Below are 27362 nucleotides of genomic sequence, written 5' to 3' on the forward strand. Positions count from 1 at the left end.
TTTTTCCCGACTATCTGATCAAAGGTATGTATGCAGAAGGTCTCCAATGCTGCCAGAGTACTGCTACAGGACACCATGGCACCAGCAGAAGGAACAGAGTCTGGGGACACTGGCAAGCTGGTAGGACAGGGAAGCAGTGAATTGTTCTTCTCCTCTTAAACCAAGTGACCAACCCGATCCTGATGAAGCCAGAAGTACTTGCTCCAGGCCCTTCCACCCATGTGCCTAAGTGGATCCTGATAATCCCCAGCAAAGGCTTTCACGTCCATCCACAGAGAACAAAACCCCAGCAACCTATGTACGCCACTGCTATCTAGCTGCATTTTTCACATTGCTCTTATGCCTGTAGGGTTTTTCTATCCTCCTCTCAGCTGACGATGAAGTTGGCGGACCTTGGCAGCACAACTGGCTGTGGGTAATGCCCATCTTAAATACCTTCTGCCCCCTCGAAGATCTGCCCTCTCCTGGCCCCCCTGCCAAACATGAGACTTGCCGTTCTTTGCTCTGCAGTGGAGTTAACAAAACCATGTACATTTTAATTCTATGTATTATTTTAAAAAATGAAGCAGCCCTGCAGCATGAGAAATGCCCCAGGGCCCTTATTTACACCACTTCAGAAACCCTGTCTAATACCCTTCCTGCTCCGGGAGCTGAGAAGACATCATCAACAGGGCTGCCAATCCACATCTGGGCTCCGTTTTTTTTCATTTCTAAACATTACAACCAAAACACAGATGGCCTCCTCTTCCGTGATAGTGAAGTTTAAAAGTAAACTAGCATTTTTATTTCCTTTCATTTTCTACAAATCCTTAATAAAAATAAAATGCATTATTATAAACATGAACACATACAGTACAGCAAATCCTCATGCCATTTCAGAATTGCTGCCTTTTCATTTGAGGTCGATGTTTGTCCATGGATCACCCAACTTGGGTTTCATAGACCATGATGAGGAACATCACACAATTTAATTTATTTATCCTGCAAACACACAGGGGTGAATCTAGAATTACAGACAATCCCACTTTGCCTTTCCACTGGCAGTATTTATCTCCAGCCCACAGTCAACTCACTGTGTGGATCTAACACACAACGCCCTCCCCCATTTTGGGGACTTCTTTCACATTAAGACTGGCAGAGTGCCTGCTCCGTAGCCACAAGTGCTTTATAGCTTGACTTTGCCTATTTTTCAACAAAGCGTGCATTACTGCACGTGTGTAAGTGGCCATTGCATTCTCCGTACTGAGCTGGCTCTGTGTTAGTGCTATACTAACTCCCCTGTAAAATTATACAATAAACATTTGTGGGTACACGAATTGCTTAGATTTGCATTCTCCAGTCATACAGTATCACAGTATTTTATAGAATCATAGAATCATTTAGGTTGGAAAGGACCTTTAAGATCATCAAGCCCAACCATTAAGCTAACACTCCAACCGTTAACCTAACGCTAATCTTGATTTGATAGATTTATTAAAGACACCTTCTGCTGGTCTTGCAATTTCCAATCAATTTTGATATTTCAGAACACAGATTACCAGGGCTTCCTAGCGCGAATATTTCAGGTGTTAGGTTCACCTTGACCATGATCCACCCTCCCCGTTTTGTCTCCAGTAGCTCATTTTCACTATTCTGACCTGAGTGAACCAAAGTCTCTCTCAAAAAGGACATTTTATTATGAAATAGCTACACCACAGTTATATAATAAAGTTTCCAATTTCACAACCGCAACAGCCAAAGTTCAGCAAGATTAGGAGAATGCTCACTGCGAGTGTAAAAACTCATGACATCTTCCTCCCTCCACCCCCCTGTCGGCTGAAATCCTATTATCAGTTTGTATTTTCACTTTTCTTGCCAAGCAGGATGAAGGAGATCCAGTCGCCTACCTCCTACAGCATGAACATGGCATTTGACAGGAGAGGCCACAACTTGGGGAGCTGCTCAACATTTGAGCTTGGCTGCAGACCAAGTCAACTCCTACTCAGAAATCCAGCGGTTGGATGATGCTACTGCAGATGTGCACGCACTGCTTTCCTCCCTCCCTTGTAATTACACCCCACATCTATCTGTAGAATCTTCTTGGCTCGGAAACATTTATTATAGCTTGACGATGTGTTTAAACTAAGTATAGACATCCCCCTCTCCCCCCCAAAAAAACCAACCCAAACCAAAAAAACAAGCAGTTTCTTTCCAATTTCTTCAAATAACTCCATGCATTTTTGTGCACACAGTCAGGGAAAATAACATCCCGTCAGCTTCTTGGCTAGGCAGCTAAAGAAGCCCACGACACAGAGAGGTCTTCTAATTAAAGCTAACTGGACAACCTACATACTTGAGAAGTTTAACCTTATATTATTAAAAGTTAGAATTGAATGCAAAGAGTGAAGCAAGGAATCAAAAGAATAAAAGCACTCTGCATTCAGTGAATATCCAGTGATTATAGTTTATCTGTGAATTAGTGTCAGGGTATTTGGAAGTCTTCAGAAGCGCGACTGATGCACACTGCTCCCATTCTTATGTGCGCGAGGTGCCAAGAAGATGCCAGTTACCAGAAGGTGCTAAGTACCCCCAGCCATCTGGAAACCTCGTCTGCTGGAAACCCCAGTCCCTCCCCTCCCCGTCGACGCCGGCAGTCACTAGCTGGGCTTGAAAACCTTACTGTGGCTTGCTAATAAGCAACAGAGCTATTAAAAGCATGCATCCCTCCCAGATAAAAGGGAACATCCAGAATATGAGTTATTTAAGTCAGGGTCTACAAATGGGGGTCTTGGACCCAGAGGCTTCAAGCCTGCAGAAGTTCAGAGTCACACATAACCCCTCCAGCTGACCCTGCTGTCATGAGTCAAAGCCCAGGCCCCGAACCAAGCTTTCCCCAAAGTAAAGGGAGGAGGACGGGCTTGTGGTAGGAGCAATGGCCCAAAGTCAGCTCCAGCTCTCGCCTCTGCCCCAGATTTCCTGTGCGGCAGAGGGGAAGTCCACAAAGCCATAATTTTCAAACCTAATTTTAGACTCCTAAATAGAGCAACAAAAAATGGCTCAGTTGTCAGTAGTGTGTCGTTCCCATGAGTCCCACTGACATGGGGGGACCACAGGTGGGTACTACATTTAAAGACCCATTTTATTATAGACACTATACACCAAATGCCCTGCATCCTGTTGCTGGAGACCAAAGTGGCCTGTAGCATCATCAAAAGTCTCCCGGCATCCAAGAGGGCAGTGTCCAACCTCATGATGCTGGAGCCTCTTCCAAACGCAGGCAGGCGAGAAGCTGAAGGACTTGCCTCTCCTCCGAGTTTACTGCCTCCCCTTTTTACAACAGAGAAATTACATTTGTGTGTTTATGGGAGACAATGCCAAAATGTCATTCCAATTCCCGGGAAGCATCCACAAAACCCGAACTCCAATTTAGCCGCTTGCTTTATGCCTTCCATTCCTGCTAGAAAACACAGTTACTTGCTGGGATAGCAATGGCTTCAGTTTAGCAGGTTTATTAAAATTCCTGCTGCTACAGACAAAGTAAGGGGAAGAAGCAACATGGACTACTGGCAACGAAGAATGCTTATTTTAAAGACAAAGAAAAGAACTCCCTTCCAGACAGACACCACTTCTTCATTAAATCTCCATCCAGGGCACTGCAGTATGGGGTATAATTAAATTCACTGTCACGGAACATAATTAAATCTCACACTGGAGAATAATGCAGCACGGTTATTTCAGACATAGCCAATGCTCTGTCTCAAACGTATAATTTCCTGTATTCCATACTTGGAAGGAGCAGCAAATGTCTTTCCTTCTGCCACAGCAGGAGGTAAAAGGGGAGATAACACCTGCCTGGCCGAGGGGGCCGGTGCTGCGTCCCTCGCCCAGGGTTTGCCTCCACCAGGAGGATGCGCTGTGAGATTTCATGGTGACGGAGACCCACTCCGACAGCAGATCAAGTCAGATCTCTGCAGTGACATATCTTAGCATCTCCGTTTATTGCCTATTAGCAACATTAACACACTTGCCTTGATAATCTCCTCCTGCGCCAGGAACGTGACTCACACTGGAAGCTCCAGGGAAATTTGCCCCATTGAGTTTTCTTCCTCTACTTTCCTCATTAATGGGGTTTGCCTGTCTGCCAGAGCAGGCAGGGAGGCTGGCTGTTCATTTCAATTGCACAGGCTAAGCTACAGGCTGGGGATGCTTGGACAAAGGACGCTGGTCCCCCGCGCTGCCTGCGGAGCTCCCCAACCTGCCTGCAGGCCCCTGCCGCAGCACCCCTTTGCAGGAGCTCCATGACACCCCTAAATATCTGCGCAGTTCCGCGGTACTCCCTGACAGGACACCATTCCTCAACGCGAGCAATCAGCACTCTGCCTCCAGGCCCTACATTTCCCAGGAAAGCTTCAGCTGGGAAAGAGGAGTCAATAGCACAGAGGCCACACGCTCCCTGCATTCCACAGTTGCAAGCTCACCTTACCACATCTACCTCAATGTCAGTGTCAAGGGCTGGCAGCGAGCAGGGGCAGTCCCTCAAACCCCAGCCCACCTCCAGAGCAGTCCTGGTGGCAGCCGTGCTGAAGAACCAGGGAGAGCTGGAGAGTCAAACCCAATTTTCACTCTTGAGTTCCTGCAGGTCTGTACCCCCCCGCCAAACCACTCGCCTTTCAAGCCATGTGCGACACCAGGGGAGACCGTGAGGAGGAGGTGCAGGCTGAGCCACCACCGAAATGAAGCCACCCAGAGCCACTCTGAACTGCCTTCAGCCCCTGGCCTCTTCAAAGCAGTCTCAGCTCAGAAAGCCTCCTCTGGCTGGCTTGGTCTGCCACTCCCGGCACTTGTGAATGCTTTTCTGATGGAAACCATCTTGGGCATCAACTGAGAGACCCGGCATGCCGAGGCAAACAAAATGAGAGAAACAGCGAAGGTTTTCATGGCCTTCGCTGGCCCTAGTCTGATGTCTGCAATGTGACGCCTGCAGCTGAGCTACCTGTGCATGCTGCAAAGAACCGGGACAGCCGAAACTCACCCCATCCCAGGGCAGGCATTACCACAGACCAGAGGGCTTTCAGACATGCCCATCTCTCCACGAGTCCAGAGAACCAACTCAAATACACAGCAGAAGAAGATGCACCCCATCTTTCATGTTTTGTACTGAGAGATTCAAAGTAGGAGACACAAGGATTTCTTGGCCCGTTTTTAACCATGCTGACCATGTACCCCAAAGGCACCCGCAACTATCTAACCAGTGACACCGTGGCACTTCTGTGGCAAACATCTGTGTTTTTCTTTCAGCGTGGATACACAGCTCCTGGTCTCCAGATGACATTGTGCCCAACTCAAAAATCTCTCTGCAGAAATTTATTACCCTGCTTTGGAGAATAGTAGTTTCTGAGCAGCAAGAAGCCATAGCCACTAGAAGACTTTGTCCTTTGTCACTTTTGTCCTTTGTCACTGCAACTATACGCAGCCAGTGCAATAAGTAAATGATATCATTACTGGGTCTTTTTATAAAGATGCTGAGACACATTTAATATCCCTGTGGGCTCCCCCCACCTCGGCATCACTAATGAAATACACTGGTCTTGGGCCTCTAGGCTCCAGCAAACTCCCATTATGAAAACTGCCATATATATATATATATATTGTGGCTTCGGATTAGAGGGTCATGGAAGCAGGGCCAGGTATCAGGAAAACACCCAATCTGCACTGCTGTTCCTGCCCTCACATCATGCACACCAATGGGATGCAGCTGGAGCTCTCAGTTGCAGCAATATGTTAAATTCTGAAGTCTGAAGCATTGTCTGGAGAAGAAGGATGCACAGTTCGTTTAGCTGCTGGGATAAAATACAAGTGGGGGCGTTCGATTATAGCTGTGTAAAATTACACGGCTTCAGTGCGCAGAGGTTCAGCTGAACAACATGAGTTCAGAGGGCAAGCCAAATCATACCCTCGCGTATTCAGATCACCAAAGCCAGGAATTCCTCTATTCCACATCTGGGAAAGGCAGAAAAGGAAGGGGAAGAAAGAAAACAAATCACTGAATGAGAACAACTGCCCACTTTGTAACAAAAAAAATCAAAGTCCAAATCCAGATTCAACTCACATTTTGTAAATGGTTCCTGCCTTTACAAATACCAATTACAAGCATCGCCACGCTCTGCCTCGAGACCACCTTTGGATGAATCCCATAGTTCAGTACATTTTTTCTGCAGCTATTCAAGAAGGGGACAAGTTTCCACAGTTATAACTGGGATTCCTTTGGATACGATTCAAAAATACCTGAAAGGCCAATTAAAGGGCTGTTGATTGCTTTACTGACATCTATCACTGTGCTTAAATACAAGCGATGCCAAAACCATCTATAGACTGTCCTGCAGACAGGCAGGTTTCTTCTCTTCAGAGATCTCCGCCTCTGTTCCCAAATCCGCGCTACCCGTGACAATCTTGGGGGACATGGCACCATCACAGAGCAAGACAACCCCTGTCAGCTCCCGTCCCCAGAGGATGCCTTCTGTGCTCCCACCCCAGGGCCAGGTCTTGCCAGCCAGACCCCTCGTGTTACGCACCATGTTGGGCTTGCAGTCCTTCCCCCCACGCACCGCAAACCCCTTGCTGCTGCCTGACCCCATCCCAACCGAGCATGCCCCGTTAAGTGACGATGTAAGCGTCACAACACAGAGACGCTGTCACTTGATGCCACCAAGCACAGTGGAAGTGTTGGAAGGGAAGGAGCAGAAAGAAAAACAACAGGATTCGAGCTGCGGGCATGCCATGGATCCATGGATTTGCAGGGGATTAATGATGTTTTCTGCTCTGTTCCCAGCAATTCCTAATTTTTTATTTCCTTTTTTACTGCTAGGGAGTGCTGAGCTGAGCTGATGCTTTAACTCCACGTCTCATCCCAAATTTAGTGCAGAGCCCAGCCTTACGCATCCAAGTTGGAAAGTTGCTTTTCCTTATGTGCATCCCTTAACATTTGTCTACATATGATTTTATGTACCGCTTTATTACTAAATTACTGAGTAGCACACATAGGCACACAAATACACTCAATATGCACATATGTATATGTGCATTAAGGGTACTGATGCATAAATTTTATACAAACACACACTTAAAAGTTGTTGGTTTTGTATTTAATTCCTCTATCTGCCAATTTCACGAATTCAATCCCCATCTCTTGTATTTTCATTATAAGCTTTACCCATTTCCTTTCTTGGCTTTGCGTGTTTTTTTCCTAACTATGACTTCAGGCCTACAGTTTCATTCTTTATTTTCAACAGTGGTTTTTTTTCAACTTATTCTAGTTTTCTGTTCTCCTGGGATTCCAAACTATTTCTGCATATCAGGACCACCTTACTAACAACTTTTCCCCTCCCTGCTAAAAACATACGTACTTTGGGTAAACAATGTTTCATAAGTAACTTATGTTATTTCCCTAAAAACGGAGTTTCTCCCTTTTGGGTATGCTGAGCCAAACAATCGGCTCAGACACTGGATATATATGGCCCGCAGTGCCTATGGACAATCAAAGTGGATCCACTGATTTTAGTGATGTACATTTACTTACCAACATAACATTTGGCTTTGTAAATTCTCTTTGACTCTATTAAAATTCTCAGGGAGAAGGAGTTTAAAAGCCTGGCTGCAGAAAATCTCTCATTTTCCACCCCACCAAACCTCATCAAAACCCAAAATCCTACCATCACCATCCCGAGGAGCTAGCCCTTGCTGAGTCCCGTGCAGACTTCTGCACCTCGCAGTTCAATTCAGCTCCCTGAGGGCCACAGTCTGCTCTCCTCCATTTCACAATGCTCGCTGATATTAAAAAGAAACGGACAACGAGAGGAGGAGTTGCATCTCTCCCAACAGGGCCTCCTCCTCACTTTCAAAGCTAACAAAATTGCCGCTAATTAAGCCAAAAAGGAAGTGATCCACAAGCAGAAGATGGCAAACTCCTGGACCCAAGGGTCACCAGCCTCAGCTGAGCCACCAACCCGCAGCTCACCCCGCAGCCGTGCGACACGAGCTCCTCAGCTCTGGAGAGAGCACGGCTTTCCCCGGGAGCAGAACAACCAGCCTCGAGGCACCGCTACAATTCGGAGGAGCAACTGCGGCTCACAAACACCCTGCAAAGCTGCCCTGTCACCAAACACAGCCAGAGCAGGGACCCCAGCTTGGACCACAGCCTGCAAAACCAGGTGTGCCAATCATTCAAGAAATGTAATCTAGCTTCTCCTCTATCTTTGATAATCAACTTATACCTCCGGTAAGCCCTGCTGCTGAGGCCAGTGCAAGCCATCGCTGACCTCAGCTGAGGTGAGGTCAGACCTGGAGTTGGCTCAGTCAAATGTCTCCAACTCAAACACTGAAAACTCAATCCCCGCTAGCTCCTACTTTCCCTCTCTCTTGGATTTGGGTAAGCCAAAAGGCTCTCTGGCCGGCCACAGAGAGAGGTGAATCTGAGCAATGCACGGCCGAACGCCAGGGTCTGTATGTTGCTGGTCAGCGGGAGGGCAAAACGCTTCAGTGGAGATGAACAAAACTCAATGCCCCAATTTACTGACGAACGACCCCCACTGCGGCCAAGCGTACCCAGGGAAGCCAAGGGGAGAAGCAGCTCAGCACCCAGCATCTTTCTTGGCAGATTACCACCGCACTGATCAATTGCTTCTCAATTATGCACATCCTCATACTCCAGATAGTAGGTCCCAGCTTCTTTGCTGAGATTGTTTACATTTACATAATGAAAGCACAAAACACAAAACCTTCCAGTTCCTCCGTGTATCCGCAGCATGTCACAACCCATTAATAAATTCTAGATGGGAGGAATTAAAAGTGACATCTCTGGAAAAAATGTTACCCTAATTTACCATCAAAGAGCAATCTACAACAAAACCAAACAGCTGAACCACAACTGCAGATGCCTTTAACCCTTCTGGAGCCGGTTTGTTTGCCCAATGGTCCTGTACAGTACCGTCTCCCCAGGAGGAATGCTTCAGGCACTTTACTCATCACACTCAAAACCAGACTGTGTAAAATAGTGAAAGATACCTCCTCTGAGCAATCTCGTACCAGCTGCAAGGCAGGACTGGATGTCTTAAAAAGCCTTTTACCAGGATGCTCATATTCCCACACATGTGCCTAAGGCTTCTCACCAAACACTGCTGCAAAGCGGGAAGCGCAGCCCCAGATCCCCTTTTGGGCACAGTGTGCAATAGGTTAAGAAAAATAAATAACCTGAATATCCTCAAAAGTGTCAGCCTCCCCATCCACATTAAGGGCAAATGATGACACAAAATAAGCCTTTTCCATGATTTAGCTGAGCATTATTTCCAGGGACACGTGAGTGCTGCTACGATTTAAACCTCAAGGGACAAATGCAAGTGAAATCACAGATCCCCACAACTCTACTGCAAAGCCTTCTTTTGATTAAAAGCAGGTGCTGGCTTTGGCAGGCTGCAGATGGAGTCAGTGCTACTTCACCTCTCCTGGCAGAAGACAGGGGAGGGAGAAACAAGGAGCAATAACTTCTATAGAATAGAAGCATTGTGTAAGTTAAAATTTAAATTCAAAAAAGAGGAGGGAGGGAGAGACAGAGGAAAAAGCAAACACAAAGAAATAATTCTGCTGAATGGATGACATACTTTATCATCTTCTGCTGGCTGAGGATTGACTTACTACAAGAAAAACACTTCAAACAAACTATTTATGCCCTTGTTTGAATGTTGACTGGATTTGTCCTATGGTTCGAAATAAGACATACCGTTCACAGACCTAGGATAGTCTTAATATAAATCTCAAAACCGGGTTCAGAGTAAAATGCAAATGGGAGGGAGATTTTGAGACCGACTTAGAACTGAACTAACTGAAATATCCCAAATCTGTCCAATTTCTGGAGGCCAGGACAGGAAAAGGGATGATGTCCTGTATCAGATCAGCAAATCCAAACCTGACCTTGCAGTTTAATTTCTAGGTCACATCTACAAACTAGAGGAAACTGGCCATAAAAATATCATATTAAATTTATTCTCCAGCTGGGCTAAGATAACCACTGATTTGAGAGGCCTTCTCCTGTTTGGAGAGGCAAGCATCCCAATGGGCTCACGCTGCTCGCTAACTGCAGTTCTCCAGCTACCCCTGTTGAAAACAAGCAATACAAATTAAGAAAAACGTAAGAACCATAAAAGCAGGCGAAAGGCCCACCTAGCCTGGCACAGCATCCCTGAGGGCAGCCAGTAGCAAAAGCCCAGAAGAGAAGTGGAGGAAGAGGGCCAGTGATGCCACTGAGCACGTTCACGATGTCACGAGCTGCGGCACCGCGATTCCCGAGCCCAAAGCTGTGCCGGCAGCAGGGCTGGGCAGCTGCTGATAGGGAACACTCCTTCACGTCTGTCCGACTGTCTGAGGACTTAGATTACATGTCTGTCTTTCAAAAACACGCTATGAGGCAACAAATATGTAGCATTATACATAATATTGCAAATGTAATGTAATATATATAGTATTAGTGATGTTAAGAAGTCTTTCCTTTTTACCTTCTCTTTCTGCCCGGTGCCTGCTGACTGCCCACGTTAGCAGGAACGACGAGGTCCTCATTCCGACTCACTTCCTACAAACTGCCTGTGACTTTTCATGCTCTTACAAGTTACACACTCCCCCCTCATTTTCAACTGAAGAGTCCTGGTCCACCTGACTGCGAGATTCCTGCAAGTCTTTGATGCTCATTTTTAATTTGGTTATCGTTAATAATTCTGTATCATCAGCAGACTTTGTCATCTTACTATTCATCTTTTTCTCCAAATAATTTATTAGGAACTCCACTGAAATTCTCCTTCCCTTTGTTCCCTGTCTTTCAACCAGTCATTAATCCACAAAACAACCACTCCTTATTCTTCAACAGCTTCTTTTCTTTAAGAACTTCAGTGAGGGACCTTTTTCAAAGCCTGTAAGACACTGAAGGTACTGTGACAACTTATTCACATGATGACTGGCTCCTGGAAATACCTCCACTAGATTTATGAGGCATGATTCTTCTCTTAAGAAAGCCACACTGACTCCTCTCTTGTATCTGCCTACATGCCTGTCATTCTGCTCTTTAGTAAAGTTTCACCCAACAAGTCTGTTTTTAAAGTCAGATTGCTGACCTCTTCTTTGAAGCCCTCCAGGAGCCTTTAAAAAAAAGTCATCATGTTTTCCACCTTTCATTCCTCTGGCACTGATGCCAGGTTAAGCACCAGGTCACACTTCACTGCTAGTTACTTGACAGTTTTACATCTCAGTTTCTTTAAAATTCCTAGATAAATATTATCTGGAAAGACTTGTAAGTGATAATCCCTTGTACAAATTTGCCCTGCAACATCTAATGACAATTCAGTTGGATAAGGTTCCTCATGTTGGTAACACCACAGCCCCCCCAAGAAAATCTCTAGTCTAAGCTTTTCCATAACGAGTACCAAGCTAAAGAAGCCAGTTGGCCTTTGGCTGTTACCTCATAGCCTTTTTGCACCTCGCCCATCTATCCCCCTCCACACCCTGTGGCAGGTTTCTTCCTTGTGATTTTGGAGAAATTTTTGTTAGCCGTATGTCTTTAGCAAGTTGTCTCTGAGAATTTTATTTGGCCTGCCTTACTATGGTTTCACATTTTCACTGTCCAGAGTTCAAACTCCTCTCTAGTCTTCTCATTAAGTTGTGATGTGTACTTCTTAGAAAGCCTTGTTACCTTTCTCTGTTTTTTAACAATGTCAGCTTTTTTGTACCTCTTTATACTTGGGGGGGGGGGGGCACAGTTGTGTAGAAGTCCACAATAAGCTTCTTTTTTCAGACTAAAATGCAAGGATGGATCCTCACTGAGCAGAACTCTCCATCACTGCTTTGGTTACCTTTTTAAAGAGCCTGATGACATCCTCACTGATCTGCGACAGCCGGACAATGACATTGTTCATGAAGATGTCATTCAGGGTGGCATGATCTCTGCTCTCTCGCCGGGTCTGCGTCAGAACCAGGTACCAGCAGTTCACAGGGGAAAGCAGGTGCTGATCTTTCCTAGAGAATTGTTAAAAAAAAAAAAAAAAATCAAAAAGGTCAAGCGAACAAGTCAAAAAGACATGTAATTTTCAAATTAATGCCATCAGCATATTAACATTGCCTTCCTCCATCACTTACATCCCCTAGAATCTGTTGTGACCCCAGAGAAAAGTGTGTGAGCTCCTCTCGGCTGCCTCCTCTCCCCAGAAACCACTGCAGCGCCCGGCCAAGGAGAGCCAGCCGGCCTCTCCAGCGCACAGCTGTGAGCACGACAGCCTCCTCTTGCCAAACTGCTCCCGACAGCGCCGTCCCCACCGCCCTGCAGGGAGGACACCCAGCCGCAGCATCTCCTGCTGCTGCCACCCCTCGCCTCCCGCTCCCAGGGCTGCAGTCGCCTGGGGCAGCAGTGCAGCTCTGCGATGAAGGCGACCGGCACACCACGGACTCTCCACCAGCTCAGAGCCACATCCTTTTGGCGGACACTGCACGGTCATCGGTGCAGGTCCAGATGCTGGCCCAGAGCTACTGCCCCGAGCAGGATGGCGGGGCAACCCGGCAGACACCCCATGCTCAGACACACGGCTACCTGCCCACCAGCTGACCACAGTGGCACCTCCTCTTCAGTGCAGGAAAGGTGCTTAAATATCTCTGCCAACACAGAAGCTCCCAGCCTAAATATTATACATGAGGGTTTCAATCAAGCCAAGGAATTCCCATTCTTTGCCCCAAGCTGCTCTCTCCTGCAGCTTTGTCCTTATTTACCAGCCTCCCACAGCTGCCGGTGGCAGGACAGAGGCTTTCTGTACAGGGGAGATGGATGCTCTGATGCTAATCCTGGGCACAGCGCTGCGCTTCACTCAGCACACATATATATATGGATCTTAGTACACAATCTGCCCTACACAGCTTGGTTTTTCTGCCCTACCTCAACTTCTTGGGGCACCCAGTGCACTTTCTGGTCCAGGGCTCCTTACCTATGCTTTAAAAAGGTGTGGTCTGCAAAAGGTCAGTTAGCAATATTACAGTAACACAGTGGAGATACTCGGGGCAAATGCTCTGAAGGACCTGAAAACGTGCAAGTCAGCCATAGGCAACGCAAGAGCTGGTCCCCTGCCCCAGCTGGGCTGGGAACCCATCTGCGGCCCGGCTCCAGTTTCCAGGAACCTCTTTCAGAGTTTCTTTCAGCCATTCAAGCGCTTCCCCGCAGGGACGTCCAGCAGCACGAGCACACATACCAAATCAGACCTCCAACTAGACCCTTCCCAAACTGGGTGCTCTGGAAGGTGGTTACAGAAGAGAGATCCCTAGAGATCCCTTCAACGCTTTGCAAGGGAAATAGTTTTGCTTCTTTCTTCTACTTTGCGCTATTAATATGGCTGTCACTTCCATTTCAGAAAGAGCCCGTTTGCCACACAATCTGTTGTACTGCATTTAGTCCACTAAAGAGTGCTGGAGAAAATGTTTTGCATCCAACATTAACACAAAGTGTCTGTGCACAACATGAATACATTCATGTATGCTGAATATTTACGATGGTCTTAATCCAACTCACGCTGCAGACAACAAAGAGATTGCCGTGAGCGGCAGCAGGCATCGGGGCGGGTGACCTGAAGAGTCGCCGGGAGCCATGCAGCATCCTCGGAGGGAGCTTGTCCCCACCCGGCTCCGCTGGGCGAGACCCTGCCGAGGGGCATCCCGAGACCCTGACTCACCTGGAAGCCAGAGGTGGTCAGAAAAACTCTCTTTCGAGGGAAATTTCAGCAAACATTTCGCACTTGATTAGAGCTTAACTAATTTTGACATGTTCCATCTCAACATTGAGAGAAAGCTGCACTGCTCTCCATGTACTGCTTTTAGTACTGAAGGCAAATTAATCAAGAGTAAATAAAAATTTCCAGAAATGATACAACTGAAACAAAATGTTTCACATAGTCCAACTGAGACACTTTGAGATAGATCCTCTAAATGAGGCAGCCAAGTGATTGGTTCCAAACATTTCACCTACACCATTTTCTCTGGTCAAACCAATGCTTTCCTACAAGACGTGCTGGCTCCAGAGAAACAGCCCCTTTCGGTGGAGACCTCCCCTGCCACCATGCTGCCTGGGCAGGTCGCCCCACGTGCCGACAGCCGTGCCTGATGGACGTGTTCAAGCCCCAGAGGCTTCTCCCTCCCCTGCACCTAAAGACACGTACAAGCTGTCCAGGGAGCACCCACTGCTTCGCCCACACAGGAGTCAGGTCTGCTGCGCACCCGGGCTCAGCAGCCTGCATGCACCGACAGTGCTGGTAACACAGCCATGATGGAGATGGGCCTCAGACGCCCTGTGCTCAAACAAGAGTGTCCTTCCCATGAAGTCCTGCAATGAGAAAGTTAGCCCACGCTCACTACAGCTACACTGTGCAGCCAAAGCCTTCACACACGTACTCCTTCTCATCCAAGATGTTCTCACCCATGGTACCGGGGCCGGTGCAGCCCACCTCACCACTGAACCCATGGAGAGGAAGACATGGTGACTCCAGAAAATCTCTGCACACACATACAGACAAAGCAACCACGTATAAAAGCATGAATGAGTCTGTCAACCCGGAATCACCATGAACAGCCCAGCAGCAGCACCACAGCAATTACTACTCTTAAGGGCTGGGCCACAGCCTGCTGCACATGGCTACACAGGGACAAAGGAAGAGCTGAAGATACCCTATTTCTTAAGTGTCAAAAGCCTCATCAGAATAATGACATTCATGATCAGGCTGGGGAAGCAGTGCAGATGAACCTAATAAAGGGCAGGTACAAAGCAGTCTGCAAGAAAAATATATTGAGGGAGTCTCTCACAACATGGAGTGAGGCACCGAGGACTCAGCAGGAGTGTGCACTGAAAGCAAGCTGACCCTATTAACACTATCAATACCATTACAAACCACCAGGGACTTGTGCCCAGGTGTTTTATAGAGGTGGAGAATCATTGTTACCTGTAGATACTGCACAACAGCATCCTTTCAATATTGTAAGCACAATAAGCAATGGCAGTGCCACAATACTGCTCTCAGCTGATGGGAGACACACACACAAACGAGCCTTCCTGGGCTCCACCTCTGAAGAAGAGCACCCTCCCGAGCCCAAACTGGCCAATTCCTTCCCCAGGACAGTTATCCCCAATGCATGATAAGGCACCACATAACTGACAAGCAGCAGGCAGATGCAAAAAGAACAGATAGCATTTGAATGGCAATTCATTTTCAGCAGACTTTTGCATAAAACAACAGTAAAGCCTTGCTCACTAGAGAGACCGAGTAAACAGATTAAATGGAATTTAGTAATACGGAATAAATAAGATTGAGTAATGTAACAGCAGAAATCGCTGCTCTTGCAGCTGAAACAGGGGGGAAAAAAAAAAAAAATCACAAGGGGTTACAGAGAAGACGACTGTAAAGAGCCAGGGCTAGCAAGGCTAAGTGCACCAGACAGGCAAAACCCTCAATTTTGTGGGAAAGGAAACAGCGGCTGCAGTCTTTGGCCATTGAATTGAATTACACTAGTTTCACCTTAAGCAAAGGGCATAATCCCAGTTGAGAGAGTATTCTATGGACACTACTGTCAGAAGAAGAGAGAGAGACAAATGCTACGGCCAGGGGAGGCAAAGGTGGGGAACTTCAGCTGATGTGCTGCACGGGAGGCAGCCAGGACGAGTATCTGCCTCCACGCTGCAGGTGCTGCTGCCTGGTGCCCGGGGCGCAGACCCTACGGGCCACAGCTCGGCGGCGCACAGGAAAACCCTGACAGCTACCAACACACACATGCGAACACTGAGCATCATCCCACGGAGCCCAGCCTGACACCTCCGACCCGGCACACTCGGGTGCAGCTGGAGAGCAGGGACCAGCTCCTCCAACAGCAACAGGACAGTGGCATTCACAGGAGCCTTGAAGTCACGGCCACCAACCAGCACAAGCTACGTATCCTCACCACAAAACACAGTCACCTCCAGGCTTAAATTCTGTCTCGAGTTTGTCTCTTTTTTTTTTTTTCTTTTTTTTTTTTTCCTCCCCCCCCCGATCTTTTTTGTTTTAGCCAAGCTTGAGAGTGTGGTTAAACTGAAAAGAGACTGCTTTTGAAAACTTGCACATATTCACACATTCACGGATTTTACAATTTTCATCATCGGTTTGAGTTTCACACAATTCCAGCATCCAGTTCATACTTCCCATTTCAAAGCTTTGTTTCAAAACATTTCCACTATGGATTTGCCTAGCTTCAACACTGTATGGGTGTGTACACAGAAAACATACATACTTCATTTTAAAAAACTGCAATAAACTACACTTCCAGAAACTGCTTCCAAGTCTAAGCCTGTAAGCAGATCTGTGTGCAATGTGAAGCGCTCTGACATCTAAGGATTGGACTACACACAGAAACCAGGGTTTATAAAATGGGCCTACCATTATTTGCACAAACAAATCAGTGGCTGAATTCGAGCCTCTTAAAAAAAAGAAAAAAAAAAAATCAAGGGGCTTGACTCCTTCCTAGTCCCCAATTCATATTTTTATTGCACTGCTCAAAGAAGTGCATAGTAAGTCTAATTTGGGCAGCACAGGTGAGTAATGCTGTAGTGAAAGTCTTGGAAAAAGACATTTGAAGTTCTTTGTGTGAACCCTGCACAGTGATAAGACAGAAAACATCACCACTGATGCTATTTAGTTTACTCCACTTTCGGACTGTGCAGCTACAAACAAACATGTTTGAGGCAGTCTCTGGCCCATCATTTTGCACCATTTTGCCCCTGGAAATGCTTGCTTACTTGAACTGGTGCTCTCTGGAGCTGCGTATCTTGGAGGAGAATCGTTCAGCCAGTTTCTCCAGGCTCCTGGAGTACTCCAGCTCAATCTCGGCCTTCCTGCGGAAGAACTCCTGCAGGTCCTGCAGCAGCTGCAGGCGCGACTCCGACTGCTGCTCCAGACATTTGAACTGCTCGACCAGCTGAGTTCGGATTTCTGCATGCACACAAGAGAGGAGAGGAAGAAAATACAACGTCAGCAACAAACACTGGCCAGGAGGGTTGTCTTTCCTCGTCTCAGAGCAAATCACATAGGCACTGCTAGAGCAGGCTCCCTCACAAGCCTCAGCTTTAATTCAAGGCTTGCTAAAGCCAATAGACTTTTTTTCCAAGTGAGAGCTGAAGAATTTCATTCACCAGTCTCACATTAAAACCTTGTTCTTTGTCAAAATAAACAACTGCGTAAGTACACAGAGACCAACCCTGAGAGCTTTTCAGTTGCCTTTTTGAAACTAGATAATGATACTTCAGTTTTTCTAGTACTACCTGAAATCCTGTATTCTTTGCATATAAACTAACATACTATTTCTTCATAAATGATCATTTGAATACCGACATAACAGCCAACAATGACCTGAAGGAAGCTGGCACCGTAAATGCATACTTCTCTCACCCACGCCCGCCCAGTGCTGCCGGGTTAACTGGCAAATCAAACTCGTCTTTGGCTCAAAGGCTTAAAAAGTCTTTCAGACCCTCCAACTCCAGCTCATAAAACACCACAGACTTTATCTGTTCCAGGTTTTTTTTGCTTTCTCATAAGGACCTTCAGACACCGTGACAGATACACTACAACCCCCCGCAAGCTCTGCGGTGGCCAGAGGGTGCCTGTGTGGAGGAGGGAGAGAGGACGGGAGCCTTGGGCAGCCCGCCTCTGCCACAGCATCGCCGGGGTGCCTGCTGCGTCCTACAACGAACGAGCATCCCACAAGCAGCAGGCAGGCCTGTTCTCCAGTGCTGACCCTTATCCGGCACTGCCCATAACCGATATCCTCAGGCACACTGAGGTCTGTTCAGCACATTCAAATTATTGGAAGACCGTTCTAATGTTTCTCCTCTTTATATGTCAGAGTTGCATTTTTCACCTTGACCAGCCTCATTTTGAGGACACTTCTCTCCCACAGTAAAAGACCAATTGCACTTTTTCCAGCTCCCCCTTCTCAGGTAACACGCTGTAAATCCCCGACGCAGGGCTTATCTCGGGAAGACAGGCAAGCACCGGAGAAGGAAACGCTGCTCACGAAGCGCAGTCAGACCCTTTGCCCTCTCCGCAAGAGGAGCTCCTGCAGCATGTGGTGAGACAGAAATACACCTTCCAAACCGCTTCCCAAACACGGAGAAGGTTTTTAGCAGCTCTTTGAAGCACTGTGCAGCGAGGAAGCCTGCACAGGGAGTGGCTGCCTCTTGCAGGAGCTGCAGCTGGGCTCTGCCTGGCGGGAAGGGGAGCCCCATGGGGAGGGGGCATGCAGAGCTGGAAATGCAAGGAAACAACAAGACTAGATGGTAGAAAAAATATGCAGAGCAAGAACAATTGGGCTGAGCAGGCTTTCTGAGGGGCAGCTGCGCAGCAGAGGCATCAGACAAGGCAGAATCACAGAGGTCGGATGATGAAACGGGTCCGTGCAATGACTGCCTGTTCCCAGGCCCCAAGGGGAGGAGGGAGAGCACCCCCCCAGGCCCTCCCCACCACTGCACACCCACCTGCAGAAGGCAGCTAGACAGACACCTCATCCGTCACTGGGTCCCCTCCAGCAACAGCGTATTACTGCATGTGCTCACCTCAAGAAACTTAGCTTTGTCCCCCACGCACCGAGATACACTCCATTGAGCAGACAAGGCACTTGCGCCATTTTAGTACATCCACAGAAATAGGCTGTTTAATGCTATAAACTTTTTTATAAACAATCCATAATAAACAAGAAATTCTTTATGTTTTCCTAAGGTTTGCGATTATATATATTTTTCTCGCTTTGGTCACCTGTAGCTGATAGACCCCAACAGGATACATTTGCAAAGCATACCTAGCAAAAAAGCCAGCAGAGCAGCTCAGCGGCGGGAGCGCAGCATCACGCCTGCCCCCTTCGCCATCTGTGTACCCCCAGGGCTCGACGGGGCCAGTGCGGTACGGGGCAGCACACAAAGACACCTCCGAGAGCCTCTGTCCCACCTTGTCCCCTCCCTGGCTGCCACAGATGTGCCCATTCACTGCTGGCCTACTACTAGCACTAACAGCACCGCCACCAATTCAACTCCCTTCTGCCCTAACACTAACATTTCCTTTCCAAATTAGTGCCTAGATCCCCTCAACCTCTGCAGCCCACCAAATATGGGGTGAAGCGCCATCTCCACCTCTTCTTTGCCCAAGTACCCTACAGCCTCCTTGCACGGTCTAGCAGAACTGTGCAACCCAGAGGGCAAATCCTGCACTCAACCAACGAGCCCTTGGGCCAGCCAGCCGCTCCCTGAGCGTGCCCGCAGTACGCACAGCCCAGCACTACAGCACACAGACACTCGCACCACACCTCACTGCCCGGTGAGCCATTTCTTTTTTAACGTGACGGACCAGACCCACACCCGATCTAAGCTGACAGGCAGCTCTTAAAACATGAAGTTTGACTGATTTATAAACACCCAAACTTCTGGCCCTTTTTGGGAGGCGAGGGTGGGGGGGCAACAGAGGAAACAAGAGCAAGAGGGGAAAGAACATGATGTTGGTGGCACCAAAGCTTACGATTTCAACTAGCACCACATCCCAGCTCAGACAGCGTCCAGGCCACAGGTCACAGCTTTCCCTCTATCACCTTACAACACATTAACAGTTAGCTCCCAAACTCAGTGCATCACCAAACAAGATGAAGCACGTGCACACCACCACGTATGCACACACACACAGGAGAAACAGCTTGTGGTTATTGAAGAAGCTGTGCATCGGGGCTCGCTGAAACGGGCAGCCCCAAGTTTCCTTTCCCCAGCGTTATCTCAGGCTCCACTGTCAGCCAAGAGGCCCATGGACACGACAGGAGGAAGACAGGCGACAGGTATTTGTGGGTGCTTGTTTTGTTCAAATGCTTCACCATGCAGCTCACGGATTTTGCTGCACCACAGGACAGCAGGCTCCAGCGCGCTTCTGGCATGCCTGCACCGGCCTGGCAGGCAGAGGAGGAAGCAGCTCCCAGGGGACTCCTCCGGCTGCCGGCAATCACAGCGGGAACCCTGGGCAGTGCCAGCCCTGCCGGACCGCGGGCGCCTTCTGCGAGAGGTGCAGAGCCCTCCCGCACTGCGAGGACGTGCTTGGCCGCCTACAAGGATTACCAGGAGGGGACTGCAAACACAAGCTCTTGGGTGACCTTCTGCCTAGGTTCTCCTCAACAACAGGAACTGTACTTTCTTAGACTTGTGGTGCAAGGCTGCAGCACACTGAACTGTCGCTGTCTACGTGATAGGAAGACTCAGCCTGTACTAAGAAGGAAGTCCTAAAACTGGTAAAGATCTTTGGCAAGAGAGCTAGACCTTATCTTTGGTTCCTTCTGCAAATTCAGCATGGCAAGACGACAAACGGTAACTTACCCGCAAGGGCCACAGCAAACTAAAAATACCTGTACTGCCTGAGCACATGCACGTGAAATCACTGCATCGTAATTGGGAAGCTCAATGACCTGAACCAAGACAATACAGTGGTGTCATTCCAATGCATGAAATAATATTGAGTATGCATATATATATATATAAAAAAATATATAGATATATACACAGAAGGCAGGCTAGCCCTGCCAGTCCCCTGCCAGCATCAGGCTGTCCCACAACTTCACAACTACTGCATGGTCCTATCCAGACAATCATTACTCCATACTGGCCACTGAATTGATAAATTATTAAGTAATGATCATGCAAAGCACTGACTGAAATCACAAAAGATTTATGGACAATTTCAAGCTCTTTAAATTTGTGAGGATCCCACATGGAGGAGGTTAAAATTGCCATTATAAGCATCTGATATTTTTCAACATTTCTTCATGGAACAACTATCGTGCAAGACTGAGCCACTCACAGCCTGACAGGTGAACTTGGAGAGCTGCAGAACAAGGACACCTGCAGCAATCTCATTACTGGGTAATTTAACAATGGCAATAATGGGACTGGAGGCTGCAGGCTGCGTGAAGGTCACCTAAAAACCAAAAGCTCCTTGGAAATAACGAATGCTGAAAACTCCAAAGTTAATCAGTCACCTTATGTGGGATCCTCTGTGGGCACTGCATTTACAGCACTTCCTTTATTTTCTTGATACTTCAAGAGAGGATAGCACGATCGATCGTTCATAAAAATGCATCTGAGGCTCATACAAAGTCTCAGTGAGGGACTTAACACACTGCACTTGGCCACTAGCAAAGCTATTTTCCATTCCCGAAGTGTGTCTGGCTAACTGCATAACCATCCCTGCAGTGGCCAAAGCACTAACTCGTTTCTGACCTACATTCATCCCATCTGCAGACACAAGGATGCCAGACACAGGAGCCAGAAGGGCCGAGGCCCCGGGCAGAGGAGGAAGGGTGACGCGCAGCAGGGATGCTCAGCACAACTGCTGCCTCCACCCAGGCGGTGCTGCACGGTCAGGGCTCCCCTGTGACTCGGGGCATCTGCTGCACACAAACATCAGCCCTCATTCACAGCTGAGCTGCAGAACACCCCGAAATGAAAGACAGTTCCGCTGTATAAGCAATGCTAGAAATAACCTTTTTTTTTAAAAAAAAAAAAAAAAAAAGGCTGCTAAAAGAATGGGAAAAAAAGGAATTAAATTCTCATTGCAAATGAGGTCTCAAAGTAGCAGAGCATCTCGGTCTTTACTCTTGCATCAAAATGAGCAGTATCCTATCCCTGTGGTACCCAGCACCACTCCAAAACACAGAAGTGCACACCTCACAAACAAACAATGCTGCTTCTCATCCCCTCTTCTTCACATTTGCACTCATATGCAGAAAACAGATTTGCTCCCCTTGCAATGGCACTTTCTCTGGGGAGAGAGGAAGGATGCTTTAATGCCACACAGCAATATTTACCCTGGTTTTGCTACAGAATTGCATAGGAATGCCTGGAGAAGCTGAGTGAACTTCCAGAAAGCAGCACTCGGTCATCACACCTGAAAGCTGGTCCAGTCCCTGGCAGCTGGGACTCCAGCATTTGCTGAAAAATAGTCTAGGTTTTACGGAAAGATCACTGCAGCACTGCAGCTTTGATTTCATCAGGAAGACTGCTCTTCAGGGGTTCTGTGTGGTGCAAGAGCTGCGATGCCTTCTGGGATCAACAGCAGACGACCACCTACGCAGTCATGGCTTCCGACAGCTCCCGTTCCACCCGAGCGGAGCCAGGATGCGAGATGGCAGGCCGGTGCTGTCATCCACTGAGCTCGTCAGAACGGCTTCCCGGGGTACAGCGTGCCTGCCACGTTACAGCGCTGCTCCATACACACCCCCTTTTGAAGTTGTGTCCCCGTTACACAACTTCTGCAGTTAACGATGGCATTCACTGCAGCCGAGGGTGGCAAAGTAACCGCCTTTGAATCAAGCCTCCTGAAAACCCACTGCTATGTTCCTAGAGGACACAAAGGTACCAGTTTCATAACAAAACATTTTTAAAACCTTCACATTCCCCTGCCAACAAGCGTTTCCTTCCCACACAAGGTCAGTGGAAATTTCATTACATCCCATATGGATTTTACATTCCCACTCCTGCTGGTGCCAACACAGGACTTGCTTAACAGCTCTCTGCTTTCCTGAGCAAGTTTGATATAGATTTAAAGAAAAAAAAAAAAACAAAAAAAACAAACCACAGATTTGATCTCTAGTTCTCTTTTCACAGTGGATTACAACCCGAGGTGGTCTCCAGAACAGCTCTTAACAACCCTGACAATGCACAAAAATACAAGGAATATCAATAACGCTTCTCCAATCTTTTCAATTTCCTACCTCTTCCTATTTTTCTCCAGATCTGAGCTACTGCTCTCATTTGATCTTTGTATCTGGCACAAAGATTTCTCTTTGACTCTTAAAGGGGTCATTCAAGACAGTTCAGACAGCAGCAACACCAAGGCTCCCGTAGCTTTCACCACCCCCTGCTCCGAGTAACAGGCATTTGCAGTCTGCGCCCACTGGGCCCGCAGCCAGCAGCCTCCGCCGCGAGCTCGGTGAGGGTCACCGCCTCCTGCACGCTCGCCGCACGCTCACAAGCCCAGCGCCGGCCCCAGCCGGCCAGGCAGGACCCAGCGCCCTCTCCCATGTGCTGGCTCATCCCAGAGTCTGGTACCAAGAAGGACTCAACAGTGGCACGTCAGTCCCACCAGAGGGTGAGGATGCTCTTGGGCATCCAGGCATGAGAAAGGCACATTTTGACTTTCATCAACAGAATTTCTTTGTTTCCCCCGCTCCCATAACACATTGCTCTGATACTCTCATGTTTCCTTACAGAAGTTCAGCCAGGGCAGTACCATTGAAGCACAAAGAGGCAAAGGGCAGTCTCTCCAGACATGGAGAGCCCGCTAGCCATGACCCTAAAGCCACTCAGCTACGAGCAGTCACACAAACAAACAGAGATGGCCACTGACCCCAGGAGCTGTTGCTGCATGTTAAATGGAAAAGGTTTGCAGCAGAAAACAAAATTAAGCACTGCTGGCATCATTAATGCAAAGACAGAAGCAACAGCAGAGAAAATTACATTCTTCAGTGCTGTGGAGGTCTCCGTGAGTCAGCCGCTCACAACCACAGCCCCTGACAGCACCTGCATTGTCGCTCCCCTGCTTCCATAGTTACTTTGCTGCTGCATTTAAGAGGCACTCTCCTTTCAATTAAAATGAACTTGCTCTTAAGTAGCCTTTTCACATAATCATGAAAAAATACAGGCAGGCAGAAAAGCCTTTTTCCGCCCTTCGCGCCTGCTGCCTAGGGAACGGGCAGGAGCACTTGGAGGATATCCATTTTCTCCCGCCTGCGCAGTGGAGCTGGAGACCAGCCCCACCGACGGAGCAGACACCATTTGCTGTTTGATCCCGACACGCTCCATCCTCTCCCTCTAACCCAGCCTGCTCACGCACTGGAGACAGAGGGAGCGGATCCCCAGCGAACCCAAACCCAACAGGCGTCTACTAACATCCAGGGTGCCACCTTGATGGGTGCCAGCTGAGAATCCACACTGAAACCCACCCCATCTTTACCAGCGCTGTTTACAAGCAATTTTCTGGCCAGCAGCATCAGTCCTGTCCATCGTGGGGGGATTAACAGGCTTTTAATTATAACCTTCAACCAACTGCCAATTATGTTTTCCCTGTTAGACAAATATCTCTTCAGCACCTGACCCCAAAACCTTAAACTCTGGAAGACAGAGCTAGAAAGCAGAGGACGCTCACAGGAAGGGATGACTAATTGTGTTTCTGTAACTGGAGAGAGGGGAGTCATCTCCAGGCACTCGACTGACATGCCTTGCGGAGAACTGGCTTTTCGAAACAACTGGAGCAAGACAAGCCCAAAGCACAGGCAACTGGGAACAGAAAAGTTCACGTTTCGTTGGGCTACAGTAAAGTCTACAAAGAAAAAGCTAAACTGTTAAAAACTTGATGGGCGCCCGCCATTGCTCAAGGATTAACCCCTTCGTTCCTGCTCCCTGGCAGTGGGTGTGCTGTCAGCTGAAGGTTTCGGGCAGGGCTGCCCGTACCACTGCCGCATCCAGCTGGCTGCGCGCAGGAGGGACACCGACAGCCTTGCATGGGCCACAGCCTCTGCCCGCAGCGGAGGGCTGCGTAGCACCCACCGCCCAGGCGGACCAGAGGGACTCTCATCCAACACCTCCTACGACAGGAATCGGCACCCCAAGCACCGCCGCAGCCAGGAGTGATCCTGTGTTTGCCCACTGTCCCAGGGGAGCTGGACATGGACCCTGCCTCTGCATCGCTCTTACCTGGCCAAACAGCCACTTTGTCCCTCAAATAACTGGAAATGAGAAACCCCCGGCTAAGAGTTTTATCCCGGGTGATCTGAGAGTCACTCGTCACAGGCTGGCAGAGCAGTGCAACATCTCCAAAGGGCACCTGGAGAAAAGTGGTTTGCTTTGGCCATTAGAGTGAAGTAGGGAGCAGCTGGAAATTACAACCCAGGCCCAGGTTTGGACGGCAAGCACTCTCATTTGCACTCCTCTTCCCCAAAGCTTTGGACTGAGCCATTATAACCTAATGAAACGCTGTCTGTGGTCAGCCTGGCCTCTCCGGTTTCACGCTTCCGCATAACCGTTACTAAGAAGTTGCAGCAATAGGACTGCTTCTACTCACAGCTGAAGAAACGTGTACAGGAGACGCTTACACGATGGCAGGTTGGTCACTCCTGCAATTCACATAATGGTGGCAGGTCCCTATTTGCACTGAATAAAAATAATTTGGCAAACTAAACTCGGCGAGCATCAGTAACAAGTTACTCTGTGAAAGCTAAAGGTTTCTCAAAGAAATGACCCAAACTCGGCTCAGCCCCTTTCTTCATTCAACTAGTACATATAGGTTTTTTTAATATTTCATGTTCAGAGCTTTCCTTGCTCGATTAAAAATAAGCTCCTTGCCATGAAGAGCAAACCTCACTAGGAAAACTCTCCAACTCTGGCTTCTGCCCAGCACCATCAGGATGTGAACAGAAATGCCACAGGTCCACAGGAAAAAAACAGCCACCTCGCAATTTGTGTTTCTGAACTTGGAATTTATAGGAACTTTTAGTAGAAATCAATAAACAAAAACCTACCAAACTGCTTGAGGAAGAACTGAAAGCATTTGCCAAAAAGCAGAAAGCAAAACATTAAATAAAATTGTGTAGCCGGTCATGTTTCCAACAGTAGTTTGTCTGAAATGCTCCCATGATTTAATTCACAATACATGAAATCACAAACAGTGCCAAAGGAGAACAACAGAGTGAGCCATTCTGCAAACAGGGCTGCTAAAAAGCTCCTTGAGTCTCCTTGAACTCTGGTGGACAACTGGCTATCAAGACTTGCTGCTTTTTTCCTCCCAGTTTGCTTGGTTTTGTTCATAAGAAAGGAGTTTCCACTGTGAGCAGTCCTGTTATTTAAAACACAGGCTCAGAGGTAGAAAATGCAAGAAATATGATTTCCTCAGCTCTTCTGAAACACAGCGGCAGGGATGTTGAAGAAAACAAAATTCCTTGGCAAACCAAGGAGAGCAACAATGCTCAAGATGGGCTGTGGGACTGCTAATCCAGCCGAGAGAAGGAACATCTGTAAAATCAGAAGATCTGGGGATTTGGCTTTTGTAAATATTTTCAAATCAATTAGCCCATATTGCAGACGATGACTGCTCGTTATTCTTAGGCCGCACACGTAACCACGTGAGATGTCAGCAGCAATCAGATTTTCCGAGGAGACGCACTCCAGCCCTGGGGCCCAGCAGCCTCCCCGGGGCGGCGGGCGGGATGACAACCACCGCAGCCTCCAGGACCACATTTAACATGGCTCAGCGCAGGGGAGCATGGCCCTGCAGAGCCCCAATGACGGGTCCCACCATCAATCCAGACTACCGAGATCCCAAATACAGCCGAAGTCCCTTGTCGAAGACCCCCAATAATGCTCACGTCCCTCTAAAAGTCGGAGAAAGGCTCCTGAGTGAGACAGAGGGGATGCAGAAGGAAAGCAAGCATGGCCACCATGGCCAGTGCCATGACACAAGCACTGTGTGCAGACTGATGTGCTTGAGCAGGGATAAACCCACTGCAAACAGCTTCCCACCACCACCAGCCAAGTGGTACATGAGTGTTAGAGAGAGCATAGAGATGAGAAAACCGTTTTACATTCAGCCTTTGGCAGGTTTGTAAATGAATGACAACATTAAAAATGGGGGGAGGGGAAAAGAAAAAAAAGAAAAAAAATGAAAACCCAGCACCATCAGGATGTGAACAGAAATAAAAAAAAAATAAAAAAAATAAAAAAAAAATAAAAAAACAACCCACCCAAAAACTTGACAGAGCTATTCAAAAGCCAGCTCAGGAAAAAAACAGCTGAGAGCATATACAGTTGCTGTCTATGGGGAAGCAGACCCAAGAAAGGAGCAATTTAAAACTGAATAAAGAGTATTAGCATAAGATAAATAGATGTAAACCTGTCATGAGGAAAATTAGGTGAGAAATTGGCAAAATCGGTAAGATTCTGGGTCAGCCAGCGGGAGGCATGGGAGAAGACGTAGCTACCCTAGCAGTAGCAGTCAATAACACCGTGAACATGATAACATGGTGCCTCTTATGGCCAACAGCTGGAGGGGATGACTGGGCAGCCAGTCCTTGACAGCCCTACGAGCCTACAGCTGGGCAGGGGGCTCAGAGGCGACATGTTTTGACCTTCTGGTCACTACAACCTAACTACAATGCTCAGCCTGGCTGAAACTCTGTGTGTGTGTTTGCAGCAGGACAGCGTGCTTCTGCATCAAACGGCAAAGACCTACACGGAGGAAGTAATCCTTTCCATTCGGGTTTTGTAATGTTAGGCGTTG

The 27362-nt window shown here is 47.9% G+C and overlaps 1 protein-coding gene across 4 annotated transcripts in view; it reads right to left on the reverse strand.

Moving 5' to 3' along the window:
* Window positions 1–27362, reverse strand: part of SRGAP3 (SLIT-ROBO Rho GTPase activating protein 3) — a 133705-nt gene that overhangs the window by 51427 nt on the left and 54916 nt on the right. For all 4 annotated transcript variants that reach the window (XM_082322158.1, XM_082322160.1, XM_082322159.1 and 1 more), the window contains exons 2-3: window positions 16811–17003; window positions 11868–12030 (exon numbers count right to left, since the gene is read on the reverse strand). In XM_082322158.1, the coding sequence (XP_082178284.1) occupies window positions 11868–12030; window positions 16811–17003 (356 nt within the window). The remainder of the gene's footprint in view (window positions 1–11867; window positions 12031–16810; window positions 17004–27362) is intronic.

This window comes from Platalea leucorodia (assembly GCF_965183815.1).
Source record: "Platalea leucorodia genome assembly, chromosome: 9".
Taxonomy (NCBI): domain Eukaryota; kingdom Metazoa; phylum Chordata; class Aves; order Pelecaniformes; family Threskiornithidae; genus Platalea; species Platalea leucorodia.